This window comes from Panthera onca, chromosome E1 (assembly GCF_046562875.1).
Source record: "Panthera onca isolate mPanOnc1 chromosome E1, mPanOnc1 haplotype 2, whole genome shotgun sequence".
Lineage (NCBI taxonomy): Eukaryota > Metazoa > Chordata > Mammalia > Carnivora > Felidae > Panthera > Panthera onca.
Window position 1 is genome coordinate 22,154,473 of NC_138352.1, and position 19,447 is coordinate 22,173,919.

At 51.3% G+C, this 19,447-nt stretch overlaps 1 protein-coding gene across 1 annotated transcript in view; it reads left to right on the forward strand.

The window, feature by feature from the left end:
• DNAH9 (dynein axonemal heavy chain 9) overlaps window positions 1–19,447 on the forward strand; it is a 329,272-nt gene that overhangs the window by 117,871 nt on the left and 191,954 nt on the right. Inside the window, exons 29-31 of the mRNA XM_078437738.2 lie at window positions 8,670–8,827; window positions 12,745–12,883; window positions 14,609–14,896. Coding sequence (XP_078293864.2) covers window positions 8,670–8,827; window positions 12,745–12,883; window positions 14,609–14,896 — 585 coding nt within the window. The remainder of the gene's footprint in view (window positions 1–8,669; window positions 8,828–12,744; window positions 12,884–14,608; window positions 14,897–19,447) is intronic.

The window sequence follows — 19,447 nt, forward strand, 5'->3', positions numbered from 1 at the left end:
CTGTCAGACACAAGGGATAAAATGCTAGAGAAGAAAATGAGGCTTGAGAGGCAGGTTCGAACCAGACAGAGGACGGGCTTAATTAAATGCCATGATGTGTACTGTCTTCAGCAGGCAACGGGGAGCCCCTGGAGGTTTCTGAAAAAGAAATTGCCCTCTGCCTGGCAGTGGTTTTAAGGAGGGGCTGAGCAGGAGGAAGATCAGCGGCTGTGAAGTCAGTGGTCTCTCCTGGGGGTCCCGATTGGAGCTGGGGCCTCAGTGGGAGCCCCCCGGCCTTCCCCATGGCCTCCCGGTCACCCCAGCAAAGCATAGCCTTTGCTGACACCTGCTCTGGGCTCCTTCCTGTAAGCCGGGTGCCCCTGTTTCCTGCTGGGGATGCTTGTGGTTTCATAGCCCACCCCCTCCCCCCACCTCTATTGCCTCCGCCAGGCAAGGCCAGCGTAAGGGTGCTGCGTGGTGGAGAATGTTGGGTGGTGATGGCACTAGGGGCTGGCAGGACGGGTGCTCCCAGCTTGTGCCTGGAGTCCATACGGTCCAACCATTTAACTTTCCCCCTACCGGTGGCTTTTATTTCCAGAGTGGCGTGTATACAGTACAGGGAAAGAGAAACAGAGCTCTGAAGGACTCTCTTTCCTTCGGGTCCAAACAAAGGGACAAGAAAGAAGTGTAGCTTGACTGCCAGTTTTCCGAGGACAGGGGCAGCGGAAGGGAGGCGGGAGGCGCTGCAGACAGAGGGTGGTCCTCGCAGGGGAAGCTGCCTGAACCAGCATCCTGACTCCCTACTCCGCGTGCCCCGGCAGGAGCCAGCCTCTGCCCCCGTCACCCCCTCCTCCAGCATGCTGACCCCACACAACGTGCTGTCCCCATCCAAGCAGGCTGGACTCGGAGCTGGGGGCAGGATCGCAGCCACCACGAGGCGGAACAGCAGTGGAGCTCACACCGCCAGCTGATTCCAAGCCCCCCCCCACCCCGCCCCGGCCCACTTCATCTCCGGTTGCCGCTGGGAGCCATAAGTGGTCAGGGGGCTCCGCAGGGTCCCTTCACTTCCCCCACGCCTCCCAAGGTCATCCGGTCTTCCAGCCCTTGATTTTGACAGCCAGTTTGGTGCTCCCATTCATGGGCTCCTGCAAGTTGCAAAACCGAGGGCTCTTCTTCCGTTCCCGGTGCTGATCCCTTTCCTTAGGACCGTTGGATTCCGTAGGAGTTAGTAGGAGCAATGAGTCGAGTGGCTGGCCAGAGCACTCTCTTGGCCTGAAAGCCCTTGACTAGCTTGGGTCGCGGGAGCCGATGGTGTGTGTTTCCAGGCTGCTGCCCCGGTGGCTTGAGGTCAGCTGTGGCACCTGGCGAGTGCCACAGACCAGGGGCATTTGGTTTTCCTGGCGAGCTGCTGCTTCAACACTTACCAGCACGCCTCTGCTCGGGAAGAATGCACGTCAGGGCCGCCAGATTTTTTTTTTAATTTTAAAGAGCAGCTGAAAGTCCAGATTTTTATGTAAAAACATCTCTAGATTTCTTGGGGCGCCCGGGTGGCTCAGTCGGTTCAGCGTCCGACTTCGGCTCAGGTCACGATCTTGCGGTCTGTGGGTTCGAGCCCCGCGTCGGGCTGTGCGCTGACAGCTCGGAGCCTGGAGCCTGCTTCGGATTTGTGTCTCCCTCTCTCTCTCTCTCTCTGCCCCTCCCCCACTCATGCTCTGTCTCTCAAAAATGAATAATGTTAAAAAACATTTTTTTTAAACATCTCCAGGCTTCTCAAAGTTGTCAACTCACTCAATTGAAAAACAAAACAAAACAAAAAACCAAACACAGAAACACCAAAACCCGAGCCGGACCAAGAAAGCACGGTGCCGGCTGCATTCACCTTGCCGACTTAGAGCCAAGTTTATGCCCCTTCGCGGCCTGTGTGAATTTCAGGATAGAAGATAGAGTGACACGAATAAAATCAAGCTTTCTCAGAGTACTAAATCTCGGCCCGCAGTGGGTTCTGAGAATTGGGACGGAAGTCTAAGCTGTTCCCTGCCCTGGTGGCCGTTGGGATGGAGGACTGTCATTATAATGTGTGCCTGGGGCTTTTCTCCTTAAGCTGCCTACTGCAGATAACGGGCAGCTCGCGTATCACCGGGGTTTTTATCTCCTTGCCCGCCATCCTCTGTTCATTCTACCTGGGTGGTGCCCACCTCCCTCCTCTCTGCTTGTCTGACTCCCTGTACCCTCTCTCCTGGCTGCTGGCCCCAGACCTCAGAGGGCCTCTCTCGTGCTCTCCAGCCCGGCTGCCTGACTGTGACTGCCCTCACTTGAGTAGTTACACCCGTGGTGTCCCAGCTCAGCACTGGGGGGCTTCCAGAGGGCCATCTCGCCGTGTCCCTCCGAGAAGCCCAGGGGAAGAGCCAACAGGAAGGCAGTGAGAGCCAGACCGGGGTCAGCCCAGAGCTCATCTCGCGTTCCAGAGATGCTGTGAGCAGCCCCGCGTGCAGCTGGGATTTGAAAAGAAACAGGTTCTTGTGGGGTGGGGTGACCCGGGCAAGGGGCGGGGAAGTGGTTGTGAACGTGGGTCACGTTTGAAACCGCACAGCTGGTATTCAGCCCCGGTTCTGCCACTTAACTAAGCTGTGTGCTTTGGGGCAAGTCCACGTCTCAAGCTCTCCGTCTGTAAAGAGGGTTAATAACAGTACCTGCCAGATGCAGTTGTGATAATTATTAAATGAGTTAATATGTGTAAGAGCCCTTGAAGCCCTACGGATAGGAGGCGTGCGACAAATGTCAGTCACAGTGATGGTGCTGATTATGGTGGTGGCCATGATGTTGGTGATCACTATCGTCGTTGCCTGAACATGGCCGGAAACGGGTTGAAGGGAAGCAGAAGGCAGGGGGATACAGAGCAGGGAAAGAGGGTCCATGCCCAGGTCTATCCAGTCTCCCGGACACCCTTCGCTCCTTCTCGGCTGGCCCAGCCTCAGGCTCTCTTCCCAAACTTAGCGTCCCAACTGGTGAGGCAAAACCCAAGAGCCGTGGTCCCCAGGGCGCAATGGATGAACACTGCGAATTCACCTGATCCTGAAACTGCCCGACAGGATGTCCTAGGAGGTTCACCAAGATCAGTTCCTTTTTGTTTCTGGAATTAAATGAAATGAGTTCCACCCGGAATTCCCGGGTGCTTTCACACTGCAGTCTAGGAACACACCCCGTGGGAGAGAGGGTTCTCAAGAAAGTGGCCTGGCAACAGCCTGGGCAGAATTGGAGGCTGTACCACTTAAAATCATACACCCGTCCAAGGGGAAAATTGCACTTAATTATTGACACTGTCATCTAGGCTGGCATATTGGTTCAGAAGCCGCACCAGCTGGGACAGTCCTCCTCCACCCTCCCCGCCCCTCCCCTCGGCTCCTTGCCTGCCTGTCTGTGCTCTTCTAGTAACTTCCACAAAAGCGCGTGTGCGTCAGTGTTCTCGTAGGTGGGTATTTTCCTGTTTCTGTCCGATGGGTCAAGCAGAATTACATACCCAACGGGGAAAGAGTGTGGCATTTCCAAGAGCAATTACTCTGCTGTTTTAAAAAACATAGAAAATACTACTTTTTTTTTTTCCTTCGGAATTTTGCTAATGCTGTTGTGGTCAGCTCACCGGGCCTCGGGTTATCCGGGCCCAGGGACAAGTGTCACCAGGGCGCACTCCACTGCCCTCTCCCTCCAGCCTCCTGTCCCCTCGGTGCCCCCTGGCCAGGCATTTCCACCATGCCCCTTCCTTCCCTGGGGTACAGGAGTGCTGAGCCGAGGCAGGAAGCGGCTAGAAGCAGCAGATCGGTTGGCAAGGTCTTGGGAGGTCACCAGAGCAGTGCTCCACGGACTCAGGGCGCCAAACAAATGCTAGAGTCTCAGAACCAAGGGAGCCCCCCACCTGCCACCTTTGATAGAGGAGCTTAAGGTCTAAGGTGCAAACGCAGAAATATTTTTTTAAAAAAAACGTGAAACCTGGTGAGTGGGTTGCACTTGCCGAAGGCAGCACCCTCCAATCCGCCTTTGCAGAGGGAAGCATGGAGTGAGCCGGGCAGGATTTTAATAACGCATGGCATTTGGGGGCAAAGTGTGGACTGCAGAATGGACCACTTCCCTAGAATGTGAGGGGCAAAGGAGAAAGAGCTGGCAGGTTTTATGTAGCTTAGGGCTAGCCCGTGACCTCCTTAAAACATATCACCTGCGGGGAAGGTGGCCTGACTTTTCTACTTCATGAGTGTGTCTGATACAAGGCCCCAGCGGGAGGATGTAGGGGCAGAACCCTCCGTGATTACCAGCTTCCAGTCTTGGAAGGGAAAGACCTCATTTTTAAGGTGTCCCGTCAGGCAAACACACGTGGCTTGTACAGAATACAGGATTCCTCATCTGCAGTCAGGGCCACCACGACCTAGAGGGGTAGAGTGTACCCACACATCTGAAGCATAAGTCGGTTGGGGTGCCTGGATGGCTCAATCAGTTGAGCGTCTGACTTCGGCTCAGGTCGTGATCTCACGGTTCGTGGGTTTGAGCCCTGCGTCGGGCTCTGTGCTGACAGCTTGGAACCTGGAGCCTGCTTTGGATTCTGTGTCTCCCTCTCTCTCTGCCCCTCCCCTGCTCACGTTCCGTCTCTCTCTGTCTCTCAAAAATAAATGTTCAAAAAAAGCATAAGGCAGAAAGCAAGCTCCAGGAGAGAGGGATGATTAAAGGCTGTAGAGGCTGGAAGACAAAGTGAGCTCATCTGGTTGAGGGCCAGTGGGGACTCTTGAAATTGGTAGGGGGCAGTTGGGGCCAGTGACAGGGACACTTAATTGGCCAGCAGCATCTGTTTCTCTTGGGAACTTACTAGAAACGCAGACTCAGACACACCGTTGACCTGCTGTAACATAATCTGCATTTCCACGAGATCTCCAGGGGTTCGTACCCACCATAACCTTGGAGATCTGCTTCTCTGACTCCGTATCCTGTACCCTGGCTACACCGTAGAACTGCCTGGGCAATTCTGAAAAATAGGAATGTGCAAATGCATAGTCTCTGTGCCCAAAGATTCTGGTTTCATTGGTCTGGGGCAAGACCTAAGCATCACCTAAGCATCGAGTCTTTTTTTGGGAACTTTCTGTGTGGTTCTTCTGTCCAGCAAACTTCGAGAACCGGAGTGGAGAGGGAGATGGGCAGGCGAGGGGAACGTCTTGAGGGCTGTGGAGCGTGGGTGCATCTCAGGACCCACAGGTCCGAGCTCCACTGGCCCAGGTTAGCAGGCTGCAGGGACACGTCCTCCCCACGGCAGGAGGGAGTGAGGAGCAGGTACACTGAGGGGGGAGGGGCAGCTCTGACAGGGACACCTGGGCAGTGGCAGGGATGAGCCGAAACCCAAGATTTGCCTGGACTGCTGTGGTTCTCGAATTTGAGCATATATCCAGATCACCTGGAGGCCTTATTCATCAGCTGGACCCCACCCCAGCATTTCTGATTGGCTCAAACTGGGGTGGGGCCAAGAATTTGCATGGGAATTTGGTAGGCCCCAGGGACACGAGCTGTGGCATGGTGGACAAGTCACTTACACCTCCTTGCCCTCAGTTTCCTCACTGGTAAAATGTTTGATTTTGCAGATCATGGTTTTCCCAACTTTGGCAAATGTCAAAGGCCTCCATGTCTTGAGGCCAGATAATTCTAGCAACCCCCCCCCCCCCCCCCCCCCGCCCAGCTCCCTAGTTGTGACAACAAAAAAGTCTCCAGCCATGGCCAGATGTCCCCTGGGGAGGGTGGGGGGCACAGGTGCAAAATCATTCCCCCCCACCCCCATTTGAGACCACTCATTTCGACATAGCTCTCCATGTTTGTTTTCTTTGGTGAGTGACAAATACAGCTTTTCTTACTCGGTGGAAACGTGTGTCGGAATTATTATTTCCAGAACAGAACAAAATTCCTCTGAAAGCTATGTATTTGATGAGGAGCCGTATGTGGCTGGCATGGTGTCCTTCTAGTAAGAGGCTGTTTGAGAAAGTGGCTATTAAGTGTATGTGCTTTGTCACCAAATTGCCTGGTTGGTAACTTGGGGTGCCCTGAGGTGCCCCACTTACCAACTGTTAGACACCTGGCAAGTTTCTTTTTTTTTTTCCTTGTGAAGTTTTATTTTTTAACCAATTTTAGACTCCTAGAAAAGTTGCAGAAATCGTGTAGAGGCCCCACGTATCCCTCCCCCACCTCCCGAAACTCGGCATCTTGCGTATCTGTAGTACAGGTTCTTAACTGCTTCTGGCTGTTTCCTCATCTATAAACGAGGATCTGCCCCCATCTCGTGCAGCCACGACGAGGACTTAACGGGATAACTCGCGTAAAATACTCAGAAAAGCGCCCAGTGCCTTCCAAGCACTCAGAAAACGTCAGTTATTATTTTGTGGTTATTCTGCGTGGCTTTAAAATCTTTGAAAGCGGTTAAGTTTTTAGTGGAGAAACAGACCCCCCGTGAGTGAGGAGTGTACCTGACCTACAGGTGCACAGTCTGTGCCTGCCTGTGTGTGCACCCCCACCTGGCTGGGCCCGGGGTTTAATCCATACGATCCCAGCCCATCTGCTTGCCCCTGCCCGCTCCCCCCCTCCCCCGACATCCTGAAGGACCTCTGGACTCTATCGGGGCCTCCTGGACCCTGACCACTGCATTCCAAGGCTCATCCCGCGGACCTTGGTTGTTCCTAAGAAGATGAGAAAGTGCCAGGCAGTCAGTCTCCCGTCCTGTCCAGCGTGAGCCCAGACAACAGAGCCTGCCACCAGCACTGATGCCCCAGCGTTAACTGCAGCCTTGAATCAGCTCGCCGCTTAGGATGGTGACTGTTCAGTGTATTCTATGGGGAGGACCGGGGCCAGAGAGAGCCCAGCCTTCACCACCCACGTAAGCCGCAGGGTGGCCAGGAGGCCGGAGGTCGTGTGCAAGGCTGTGGAGACCACTTCTGCCGCAAAGGCATCGACATTCCCTTCGCAGAAGAGAAGTTTCGGTCCCAAACTAATTGCCGTGGGCTCAAATGTGTGTGGCCTTCCGGGCCTCGCTTTGGGGAAGGAGCTGAATCCTAATTACGGAACTGTCACACGTTCCGGTGAGTGCCCGTTCTTCCAGACACTGGAGAGAGCCTTGTTCCGCCATACACGGTCCGGTGGTTTCGTGTCTTTCCCCTTATTTAGGCTCCAGCTGTCTCTTTCGTAAATGCTCGAGCTCGCTCTCACTGTCTCTCTCTCTCTCTCCCGGACACACACACATACCTGCAGCCCAGTCTCCACAGAACCCTTGGCTATTCCAAACACCCCGAACGCGGCTGACAGGACGGGAGTTCATTCAAAACCTTGCACTGGTCCCCCCGGCTTTTGGGTTTTGCTTTCGGGAGCCCCGACAAGCTGGAACTACCCAAGAGACATTCCGAGGGGCCCGCCTGAACAAGTGCGCCCCTCCTGCCTTCCCGCCTTCCGTCACTGATCATCTTTGCAAGTGCTCTTTCCAAGGCACCGGGTGTGAAAATGGTGATCTCCTTTCTGTCTCTCCTCCCGGTGCTGTAAGACTGATCTAGAATACAGAGCCAGCCAGCTCAAGCTTTAGCTTATATCCCCACCATTTAAGGAAAAGTCTCCTCTTTTTAGAAAGGCACGAATAGCCCCAGGGATGTAGCTCCAGCCTTGCTTTGGTTCTGGGGCTCCTTCCACTCGTCAGCATCTGCAGGGCACTCCGTCCCTGAAGGGGTGAGCTGTGTTCATGCCATCGGTTCTAGAGATGCAGTCTGAGGAGGTAAACCAGGCTGAGGACCACGACTGCGGTGACGATGGTCACCTTAACAGTTTCCGTGTTAGCTGCTAGACTTTTAAAAAAGAAAAAAAACTTTTATAAGTTTGAGAGAGACAGAGAGAGAGCAGGGGAGGGGAAGCCAGAGAGGGAGAGGAGAATCCCAATCGGGCTCCACGCTGTCAGTGCAGAGCCCGACGCGGGGCTTGAGCCCACAGACCGTGAGATCATGACCCGAGCGGAAACCCAGGGTCAGATGCTCAACCGACAGAGCCACACAGGCGCCCCGTTGACTGCTGCTTTTAAGCGTTTTCTGGATGCCACTCTCTTCAGGGGCTTTATTTCATTTAAATAAAGAACAAGTCCAGCCGGTAGGTACCAGCGTCCTCTCGATCACGCAGCGGCCACGAGCCCAGGCTCCAGAATCCACTCGCCTGGCTTCAGTCCGGGTGCCACCGCCTTGGAGCCATGTCAGCTTGGGCAGACAGTTCCACTGCTCAGTGCTTGTGTTTCATCATCGAGAGACGGGGCTGGTGGCAGTAAAGTGCCCCCGCTCCCCGCCGGCAGAGGATCGTGGTGAAAAGCAAATGAATGAATACGGAAGTGCTCAGAACAACGCCTGGCCAGAGATCAGTGCTAGTGCATTGCCAGGGTAACTACAGGGAGGGTTAAACACCTGCTTGCTGTTCACTCTCAGCCGCTGTGTTGTAAATACAGAAACAGGCGGCCAGATTTCCTTTAGACAGGCACCCCGCGCCCACCAGCGGAGGGTCCAGGGTGCCGTCGCTTTGCCTGTCCTTCCACGAAGGGGGCCAGGGAGCAGGTGTCCGTGGTGGGTATGGCCATGCTTCCCAGCCCTAGCTACCACTCCGCCCCTGGGACACACGGCGGAGGGACCTTTTTCCGTTGACTCGTTCCCCAGGTAAAAAGCATCCAGGACGCGATCCGAGACAAGAAACAGCGGTTCAGCTTCCTCGGGGAGGAGATCAGCCTGAATCCCTCCGTGGGGATCTTCATCACCATGAACCCGGGCTACGCCGGCCGCACGGAGCTGCCGGAGAATCTCAAGGCTCTGTTCAGGTGAGCGTCCGCTCTGCCCCCCACGAGGGCCCCCGGAGAGAAGGGTCTCCTGGTTTTTTCCACTGAAAATGTAGGGCGTGTATATTAGAAGACATTTGGAACATCTAAAAAAGCTTATAAAACTACCTTTAGGGGTGCCTGCATGGCTCAATTGGTTAAGCATCTGACTCTTTGTTTCGGCTCAGGTGGTTCTGTGGGTTCAAACCCCACGTTGGGCTCTGCGTTGACAGTGTGGAGCCTGCTTGGGATTCTCTCTCCCTCTCTCTCCCTTTGTCTCTGCCCCTCCTGCATGCGTGTCCACATTCTCTCTCTCTCTCTCTCTCTCTCTCTCTCTCTCTCTCTCTCTCTCAAAATAAATAAACTTTTAAAAAAATGAAAAAAAAACACCTTTAATGCTACCATCAGTAAAATTATTTTTTGCTTAGTTGTATTTAAAATATGTGTATTTAGGGGCGCCTGGGTGGCTCAGTAGGCTAAGCATCCGACTTCAGCTCAGGTCACGATCTCGCAGTCTGTGAGTTCAAGCCCCGCGTCGGGCTCTGGGCTGATGGCTCAGAGCCTGGAGCCTGCTTCCGATTCTGTGTCTCCCTCTCTCTCTGCCTCTCCCCCATTCATGCTCTGTCTCTCTCTGTCTCAAAAATAAATAAACGTTAAAAAAAAATTTTTTTTTTAAATAAAATATGTGTATTTAGGGGCGCCTGGGTGGCTTGGTCGGTTAAGCGTCCGACTTCGGCTCAGGTCATGATCTCACAGTCCGTGAGTTCAAGCCCCTCATCAGGCTCTGTGCTGATGGCTCAGAGCCTGGAGCCTGTTTCAGATTCTGTGTCTCCCTCTCGTTCTGCCCCTCCCCTGTTCATGCTCTGTCTCTCTCTGTCTCAAAAATAAATAAACATTAATAAATAAAAATAAAATATGTGTATTTAAAAATTTTTTTAACGTTTATTTTCGAGACAAGGGGAGACAGAGCACAAGCAGGGGAAGGGCAGAGAGCGAGGGAAACATAGAGTCTGAAGCAGGCTCCAGGCTCCGAGCCATCAGCACAGAGCCCGATGCGGGAGTCGAACTCACCCACTGTGAGATCATGACTTGGGCCGAAGTCAGACGCTCAACCAACTGAACCACCCAGGCGCCCCAAAATATGCATATTTTAAAGTCATGGACTTGTGGTCCACACACGGTTTCTTTTTATAAGTTTAATTTTTTTTTCATGTTTTATTTTATTTTTGAGAGCCAGGGAGCAGGGGAGGGACAGAGAGAGGAGACACAGAATCTGAAGCAGGCTCCAGGCTCTGAGCTGTCAGCACAGAGCCCCACATGGGGCTCAAACTCACGAACCGTGAGATCATGACCTGAGCTGAAGTCTGACGCTTAACTGACTGAGCCACCCAGGCGCCCCCCCCCCCCCACCACAGTTTCATACTGTTTTGTTTTTTCGTTTCATACTCGATCGTAATCCTATCACAAATAACCTCTTCTGTTAGATGGTCTTAAGAAATCTTTCGTGACTACACGTTATTCTATCAAGTGTGTGGTCCACAGCGTAATTAAGTAACCCTCCATATTTAAACATTAGGACTGTGTCTAGCACTTAAGACAAATTTATGCATAATGCTGTGATGTCCACCTATGTACCTCAGTCTTTTTTTCTGTATGCGTGATGATTTTCTTTGGCTAAGCTTCCCAGAAGTAGAATCACAGAGCTAACTGGGGAGGCACGTTTTTAAGGCTCCTGATGCACACTGACAAATGGCCTTCTAGAAAGAGCAGTGCCGAATTACATTCCTGGTAGCGATGTGTGAGAACACGTGTCTTTTCCTTCGCCTTGGCCACCGCAGGTGGATATTGTCATGCGTTTAAATCTTCTTTATTGTGATAAGAAAACGCAAATGCATTTTCTAGAAGGAGCTGGGGTCTCCATTCTTTTTCTCGGGAAAGCAAAGTCAGCCCAACAAAATAAAGAGGCCTCCCGGCTTCTGATTTTCTGCCTACTGGACTGTTCCTAATGGAACATCACCAGGCCTGAACGGATGGCACAGAATAGGTTTGTTGTTTGTTTGCAGCAAGTTATGTGTTAAATGCACTTGGGTTGCAAACAGTAATGGAGGTGGGTTGCCACCCTGGTCAGGACTACTCTACGTTTCTTTTTCCCTGAGTGTAAAGGCAACATTTATCTATAGAAGAAAATTGGGGGTTGCGGGGGGCGGAGAAAATATTTATAGAAACAATAAATACAGGGACACCTGGGTGGCTCAGTCGGTTGAACATCCTGCTCTTGGTTTTGGCTCAGGTCATGATCTCACGGTGCGTGAGTTCGAGCCCCACGTTGGGCTCTGTGCTGATGGTGTGGAGCCTGCTTGGGATTCCCTCTCTTCTTATCTCTCTGCCCCTCCCCTGTTCTCTCTTTCTCTCTCTCAAATTAAATAAATAAAAACATTAAAAAAAAGCGATAAATAGAAACATCTGCTTTTACCCCTCGTTTTCAAAAAGCCCTGTGAGGAAGACACTATTCGTGCCCCCCTTGTTCAGGGAGAAAACAGAGTCCGCAAAGGCCCAGGGTAGTAATCATGATCACCAGGGTTAGCCAGTAGCCCAAGGAGCAAGCCACAGAACTGGGGTTCTAACCCAGTCGGTCTGATTCCAGAACCTCGGCCCTCCCCATCTGAATGCTTTCATCCAGAGATTGTGTGACCCTTTGGCATTCCTCCTTCTGACCTTGAGTGGGCAGAGTATATTCCTTTTTTGAACTTGGGATAAGACCCTGTACAAGTTGGTATCCTGCCTTCGTTAATTAATATTTTCCTGTGTCAGGGACGCCTGGGTGGCTTAGTCGGTTAAGCATCAGACTTCAGCTCAGGCATAATCTTCTGGTTCGTGGGTTCGAGCCCCACTTCGGGCTCTGTGCTGACAGCTCAGAGCCTGGAGCCTGCTTCGGATTCTGTGTCTCCCTCTCTTTCTGCCCTTCCCCCACTCACGCTCTGTCTGTCTCTCTCAAAAATAAATAAACATTAAAAAAATTTTTTCCCTTACCATTAAATAGTTTTCCTTCTATAGCATTATTTTCCACGGCCGTGTTGCATGCTATTATATGGATGCATGTTTAACCTTATTTCAGGTTGCAAAATATTTCAGGTTGAGAATCTGAATGCCATGAAAAATAATTTAAAGGAAAAATTTTCTTGAGCTATATGTTAGTGAAAGTCTTATATTTGCATGGGGAAAATGCGATTAAAGAACTGTAAATGACCTTAGGCTCCTGGTATATACCTAATAAATTAACTTGAAAAATAAGTGATTTTGCAATCAAATGTTTCTAGAGCCAGGCAGGAAAAAAAAATCAAAGTAAATCCTTACAGAAAGACAAAAAATTCCCCTATATACCGTTTTGTGGCAAGATGGGGTTAATGGGTATTTACTTGAGACCTTGGCAATAGATACTTACATTTGTACGCACATAAGTACAGAATAGGCCTCGAGCGTCTAGGCTTGGAGGAGACGCACGTCTTGAAAATGAGATATAGATTCTCGTAGACCCCAGGAGAGACCCGATTCTTCAACCGGAGTCCCTAATCTATTATAGGAAAAACTAATCTAATAAATTACTAATTACCAAAGCTTTACTAATCTGTGCCTGTGGAAGGCTCACTGGACCCAGGTTACAACATGAGCTGTAGCCCCGATCCTGTCCCCACCTGCTACTATCACCCATCACCTTGGACAAGACAACTCACGTCCCATATCCTTCATCACTTCATCCCTAAGTTGGAAGTCTTAGACGAAACCATTGCTAAGGGCCAAGTGTTTGTCCTCACAGATGCCTCTGTCCGTGATCGCAGCCAGTGTCTGTTGTCTTACCAACACCGCCCCCCTTCAGCCATGGTTAGGAAAACTATCTTGGCCCTCTGCCCCCTTGTTCACAGGCCTTGCGCGATGGTGGTTCCAGACTTCGAGTTGATCTGTGAGATCATGCTGGTGGCAGAAGGATTCATTGAAGCACGGGCGTTAGCCAGAAAGTTCATCACCCTTTATCGGTTGTGCAAAGAGCTGCTCTCTAAACAGGTACTCTCTCTAGTGACGCTGGACCACCAGTCACGTGTGATCGCCCCACCTCTGGACGGGGCTCGGGGCCGATGTCATAGGGAAACATTAGAGCCTTCTGTCAATGCGCCCATAAGCATAGTACGAGTCCTGCACACTTCCACAACAAAGATTCGTATTCATTTTCTTAGCGTTAAAAAAAAATCTTATTCGGCCCCCAAACTTATTTTTTTTCACAGACTACTTAGCACCTCATCGACCACCCGTGTCCCGTGGGAAACACCTCAGTGGCCAACGAAACTCCCTTGGAGGGAACGGTCTCTACCCAGAGGGACACGAGATGGGGGAGAGGGTTGGGGAGATAGTGAGTCATCGAATCCCATGTACCTCATCACTTGTCCTTAAATGTGGCTGCTGCCTAGGGCAGGCCCCCAGACAGGAATAGCACCTTAAAACATGCCGAAGGGGGCGCCTGGGTGGCTCATTTGGTTAAGTCTCTGGCTCTTGGTTTCTGCTCAGGTCATGATCTCCCAGTTTTGTGGGTTTGAGCCCCATGTCAGGCTCTGTGCTGACCGCTCAGAGCCTGGAGACTGCTTGGCATTCTCTCTCTCCCTCTCTCCCTGCCCCTCCCCTGCTCGTGCTGTCTCTATCTCAAAATAAATAAACTTAAAAAAAAAAATGCCGAAGGGGGCACCCGAGTGGTTCAGTCAGTTAAGTGTCCAACTCTTGATCTCAGCTTGGGTCTTGATCTCAGGGTCGTGAGTTCAGGTTCATGTTGGGCTCTGCACGGGATGTGACGGAGAATCTCTTGGTGGCCGGGACAGCCAGTCAGGCTTCCTTGGGCTGTTCCCACTGAGTGTCTCCTCCGTCCGGGGCTCACAGGGACCATTTTTGCTGCCACAGCACGGGGAACACCCGGCCCTGTGAAATCTGTCCAAGGTGGATTTCTTTAAAAACCTCTCCTGTTGCCTCATGCTTCCCAGCCCCCTTGGTGATTGCATTCTTTCCGTAGATTCCCCACCACCACTAACGTCCAGGCCAGCGGCCGACATTCACAACTCCACCCTGAGCCTCTCTTGTGACCTCCAAACCCTCATATTCACTGGTTTCTGCCACAGGTCCCCACCCCACCCCAGCCCGCTTCTCCCACATTCCTTGCTTCACTACGTCACTTGCTTGCTGATTCTGGAACCCTGGGAGTCCTCCTCGGCATTTTCGTCTTCCACAGCCCTGCACCTCACCACGGACGAGCTGTTGTTCGTTGCCCGCTCTGGCCCTCTCTCAAATTCATCTCGTTTTCTTTCTACCACCTTCAATCCAAGCCCCCCGTCTCTTGCTTAAACTCTTGGAATTTCCTTTCTACTGGTTGCTACCAGTGACTGTTTTCAGTTGCTTTCCTCAGAGAGTTTGGAGGCCTCCAAGGTGTAGAGCTTGTGAGCTCAGCCTCCGCCATATCTAAGCCAACATGGCTGCCTCCCGGATACCCTTCAGCTCTCTGAATGTACAAGGAGAAGCCAGGTGGGTCGGGAAGTGGTTCTGTTTGGTTTCTCTGACCCCCAGCCCCCGGGATGCTCTGGGTCTGCTTTGTCATCACCCGTGACCCTGATGTTCCGTGTCATTGGTCTTGCCCTGTGCCTCTGCCTTGGCCTCGGAAGTGACCCGCTGGTAATTGTGTGGACGCCAGCACGGGCACGTGGCGCTCAGCATCCCAGCGACTCTGGCCTGACCTGTGCCGCCTTCCCTCAGGACCACTATGACTGGGGCCTGCGGGCCATCAAGTCGGTGCTGGTGGTGGCGGGATCCCTGAAGCGAGGAGACCCTGACCGCCCCGAGGACCAGGTCCTGATGCGCTCCCTCAGAGACTTCAACATCCCCAAGATCGTGACCGATGATGTGCCAGTGTTCATGGGCCTGATTGGGGACCTCTTTCCTGCCCTGGATGTCCCTCGGAGGAGAGACCTCAACTTCGAAGCCTTGGTTCGGAAGGCCGTGGTGGAGCTGAAGCTCCAGGCCGAGGACAACTTTGTTCTCAAGGTACATGGGGTTTCTCCCTCCCAAGTTCTTCTTGTCGCTCAACGCTTTTCTTGGATGATGGGTCGTCCTCAATCCAAAGGGTTGCCTTAGATGTACAAATATGTATCTACCTAGTAGGAATGCGTTTCAAGAGCTCTTTACTGGGGCACCCACCGTGCAGAATGTGTGGTGGGGAACGCGAGGGAAGGACGGGGCCCTGCCATCAGAAGGCTCACGATCCGGCAGAGGAACACGAGCCGTTCCGCTGCTGCTGCGCGTGTTGTTTTCCCGTGAACTACTTCAGACGTGATTTCAGAGCAATGATGAAATTGGAAGTCATGCTGGTTCTTAGGCAGTTTTCCGGGCTTGTGAATGTTCTGAAGTGGTCAGGGGCAAGCTTTCTCACAATTAAAGGAAGAAACACAAACAAACCCTGAGGGTGGCAGGCAGGATAATGTCTGCAGCCCAGTCCCCAGGATGTACGTTATGTTACATGGCAAGGGGAGATGAGGGCTGCAGGTGGAATGAAGCCTGCTAACGGGCTGACCTTAAGACGGGAGGATGATCATGGGTTACCTAGGTGGCCCTATATAATCGTGGTGGTCTTTAAGATTTAAGTTTATTTATTTTGAGAGAGAGAGAGAGAGAGAGAGAGAGATATGGCACCAGTGGGGGAGGGGCAGAAACAGAGAATCCCAAGTAGGTTCCACACTGTAGGCATACAACCCGATGCAGAGCTAGAACTCACCAACCATGAGATTGTGATCTGAGCTGAAACCAAGAGTCAGACACTTGACCAACTGGACCACCCAAGTGCCCCATGACGGTGGTCGTTGTAAGTGAAACAGGGACACTGGAGGACGTGTGTCCAGGTAACTCCATAGTTAAAATTCCACCAGCCATTACTGACTTTGAAGGTGGAGGAGGGGGCCACGCACCAGGAAATGCGGGAGGCGTCTAGATGCTGGAAAAGGCAAGGAATGGATGCTCCCATAGAAGGCCCCAGAAGGGACGAGCCCTGTCAACACCTTGTTGCCCCACTTTGTGAGACCCACTTTGGACTTCTGACCACCTAAGCTGTGAGATAATGACTTTGGGTTGTTTCAAGCCAATACTTTTGTGGTAATTTGTTAGAGCAGCAACAGAAAATGAGTCTGCTTACCAGTACGTATAGAGTTTCAGGGAAAAAAAATCTGAAACTTCAGGGAAAGTATAATAGGTTTCGAGGCCTTTGGAGCCATGGTGGTTTCTACTATTTTCTGGAGGATGCTCAGGACAGGTGAAGACATTTCTCTCCTTGCATTAAAACAGTGGATTAAAGAGAAAGGCTCTGTCTAGAACAGATCTTTAATCATGATTAAAATGGTCTTTATTAGAAGTGAGTGCGCCCATGACCTACCTCTTGGAAAAGGAAGCACACAGGTACCCCAGTTGGGGCACCCGGCTGGCCTAGTCTGTGGAGCCTGGAACTCCTGATCACAGGGTTGCAAGTTCGAGCCCCACACTGGGCATAGAGATTACTTTTTAAAAATCCTATGAAAAAAAATAGGGGCACCTGGCTGGCTCAGTCAGAGGAGCATGTGACTCTTGATCTTGAGGTCGGGAGTTCGAGCCTCATGTTGGGTGTAGAAATTACTAAGGAAAGTTGCACAATAAACTGTAAACCGTGGTTTATAAATAAAATATATAAATAATATAAAAACATTGAGAAAGATAGCGTGCAAGAGAGAGAAAAGATTGGCCAACATGAGGCAAGGAGCAAACGCTCTAGCGATTTAACTGTGCTAACATTTTTACTAGGATTAGGATGCATTGTCAAAATTTTTCGGGCTTTGGATACAAAGTTCTGCACTTTTTAAAAAAATGTTTTAACATTTATTTACTTTTGAGAGACAGAGACAGAGTACAAGCAGGGGAGGGGCAGAGAGAGAGAGGGAGACACAGAATCCGAAGCAGGCTCCAGGCTCTGAGCCATCAGCACAGAGCCCGACGTGGGGCTCAGACTCACAAACCATGAGATCATGACCTGAGCCGAAGTCGAATGCCCGCCCGACTGAGCCGCCCAGGCTCCCCTCTAAGTTCTGTCCCTTTTGACTGGTCCGCCCCAATCCCGTTTTTCCGTAAGTCTGTTATTTTTACTGAGCACCTTTGCAGACAGTCACGTTTTCAGGAGGCGTGACTGTTGTTTCAGTAGATGTATCTGCCCACAAGTACCTTGAATAATACCTTGAAGCAGGGTGTGACAGGTGCCACAAGAGAGGGTCCCAGGATACAGGAGCATGGCTGGATTGTTTTCCTATGCAGTGATATCTTTAGGAATTCTGTGAACGCTGCTTGAGAGCTCACAGGTGTCTTACTTTATGTATCACATCTGACCCTTCCCTGTCCCCCCTCCAACCACCGAGGCCGACGGAGCAGGTGAGATACTTTACAGATGAGGAAGCTGGACGGCCATTACTTCTGCAGGATCTGCCACTGAGGGTTTCATGAGCGAGAACGTGCTCCCCCTTGAGGACGTTAATGGACTAGGGGGACTTGTTCCTTCTATGCCCTAGGGCACCGTAAAAGCCTCCAGGAGGCTTTTCTAGCATGGAATACAATACAATTGGTTGAGATTAAGCCCCGGAGGCTGTATATAAATAGAATTGCAAATTGGTGTCTGCTCGCATCTCTGAGATTACATTTCACAGAGGAAAGCAAAACTTTACCTGGTCCTTCACAGCTGTGACTGTGTTTTGCCTGTCTGTCCCCACACCCAACCTCCCTCCTCCCAAGTGTGGCGGATAGACTTTTTCAAGGTAGAGGTGGGCTTGAAGGCCTTCCAGGTAGAAGAAAAGTGTCGGTGAAGGGCTAGACGGGGAAACACAGAGATGGTGTGAGCACTGGCAAGAAGTCCAGTGTCACTAGGAAAAAGGTAGCGGGGCCCGGGAGGGAGCCGTAGGACTCGAAGGGTCATATGGCAGCATGATATGGGGGGCCTTGAATGCCAGACCAAGGGGTTTCCTCGTAAGGGCTCCGATCCTCAGAGGGGAGGTAAATCCGACGAGGCGGCTGCTATGTAGGGCTCTGGGGCTCATGTCCCAGCATCAGAACTGTCCACAACTTCCTGGACGCTCTGCGAGTCTGCCGAGGCAACATGACCCTACTTTGCCACTTGCTACATTTTTTCCTACTCAGCTGGCCCCCGTTCTGCCCCTTCTTTCTCTCTCCTTTTTCATGATTGCTTTCTGCTCCTCTGATAAGACAGATTCTCCCTGTTAAAACATGCTGTCTCCCACCCACTTTTCGTCTGCGCCTTCCACCTGAACTCCTGAAAGTCAGTTCATCAGAGATACCTCGGGAGGCTCTGGATTGAGATGTCATCCTGAGATCCCCTGAAAAGCGATAGTATACGTTCTTTTTTTTTTTTTTTTTTTTTAAGAAAAAGGAATAAGGAGTGTGGAAACTAGAAGGAGATGGTTCCATCAGTTCCTGGAAACAGGATGAAAGCAGGTGGACAGATCACACAGGGCAGGAGGGGCTACAGGCCAGAATCCACCCCGAGGGGGCCAGTCCACCCAAGCGGACCCCGGAGGGAAGCTCTGGGCTTGGAGTTGGTCGTGAAGGAGGGCAGGGGTGAGAAGAAGAACCAGCAACAGCCGAAGGGGGACCATTAAGTCTGTTTCCCTTATAATTTTGCCACCTGGTTCCCCACACTCTTCTCCCAGCTCTGCCTTCTAGTTCCAAATTCCCAAGAAGGCAGACCACACACAGCCAGGCATTTAACCCGCAGCCAGAAGGAAAAGTCTAAAGTAATCTAATTCTAGAGTAATCTAAATAAATCTAAAGTCTAAAGTAATCTAATAAACTCTTGGAGGGGGCGGCTATATCTGCTCTTGGGGTGTTGGTGCCCCAGTTTATGGCCTGTCTATTCCACTCGGGGCCCCTCAGCCTGAAGGCCAGTCACCTGCTTACTCACCTGCAAGGTCTATGGTCCACGTGTGCATACGTCCGCGAGCTCCCATCTCGGGAAGGCACCCCGAGCATATCCACCTGCCCAGCCTCCTTGAAAACGCAGGGCAGCGATCTTCATTTAAACTTGAGGCTCACCGGATGCTGGAGAAAGCCAACAGCACGAGAGACAAAGGCAAGCTGACAGACACCCCCCCCACACACGCACATGCTCATACCACACACACACACACACACACACACACACACAGCAGCTGACTCCAGTGCAAGTAAGGAGGAGAACATTTTGAAAGTTCTAATTAGTATCCTTGAAGGAAACTAGGAAAATGATACCCATAAAAATGGAATGAGATGCTGTAAAAATAAATAAGTAAAAGAACCATCAAAGAATTGTAAAGAGCTCTTTGAAATGCGTAATTGTATCATTGATAACACAAAATGCAGTAAGGGGATTGGAAGGGGAAGTCAAGGAAATACCCCAGGAGGAAATTACGTATGGATGTGTGTAATTTTAAAAATGCATTTTTATATACATTTGTTTTTATTCAATATATGTTTTAATTTTTTAAAAAATGGTTATTTATTTTTGAAGGAGAGAGAGACAGAGCATGAGCAGGGGAG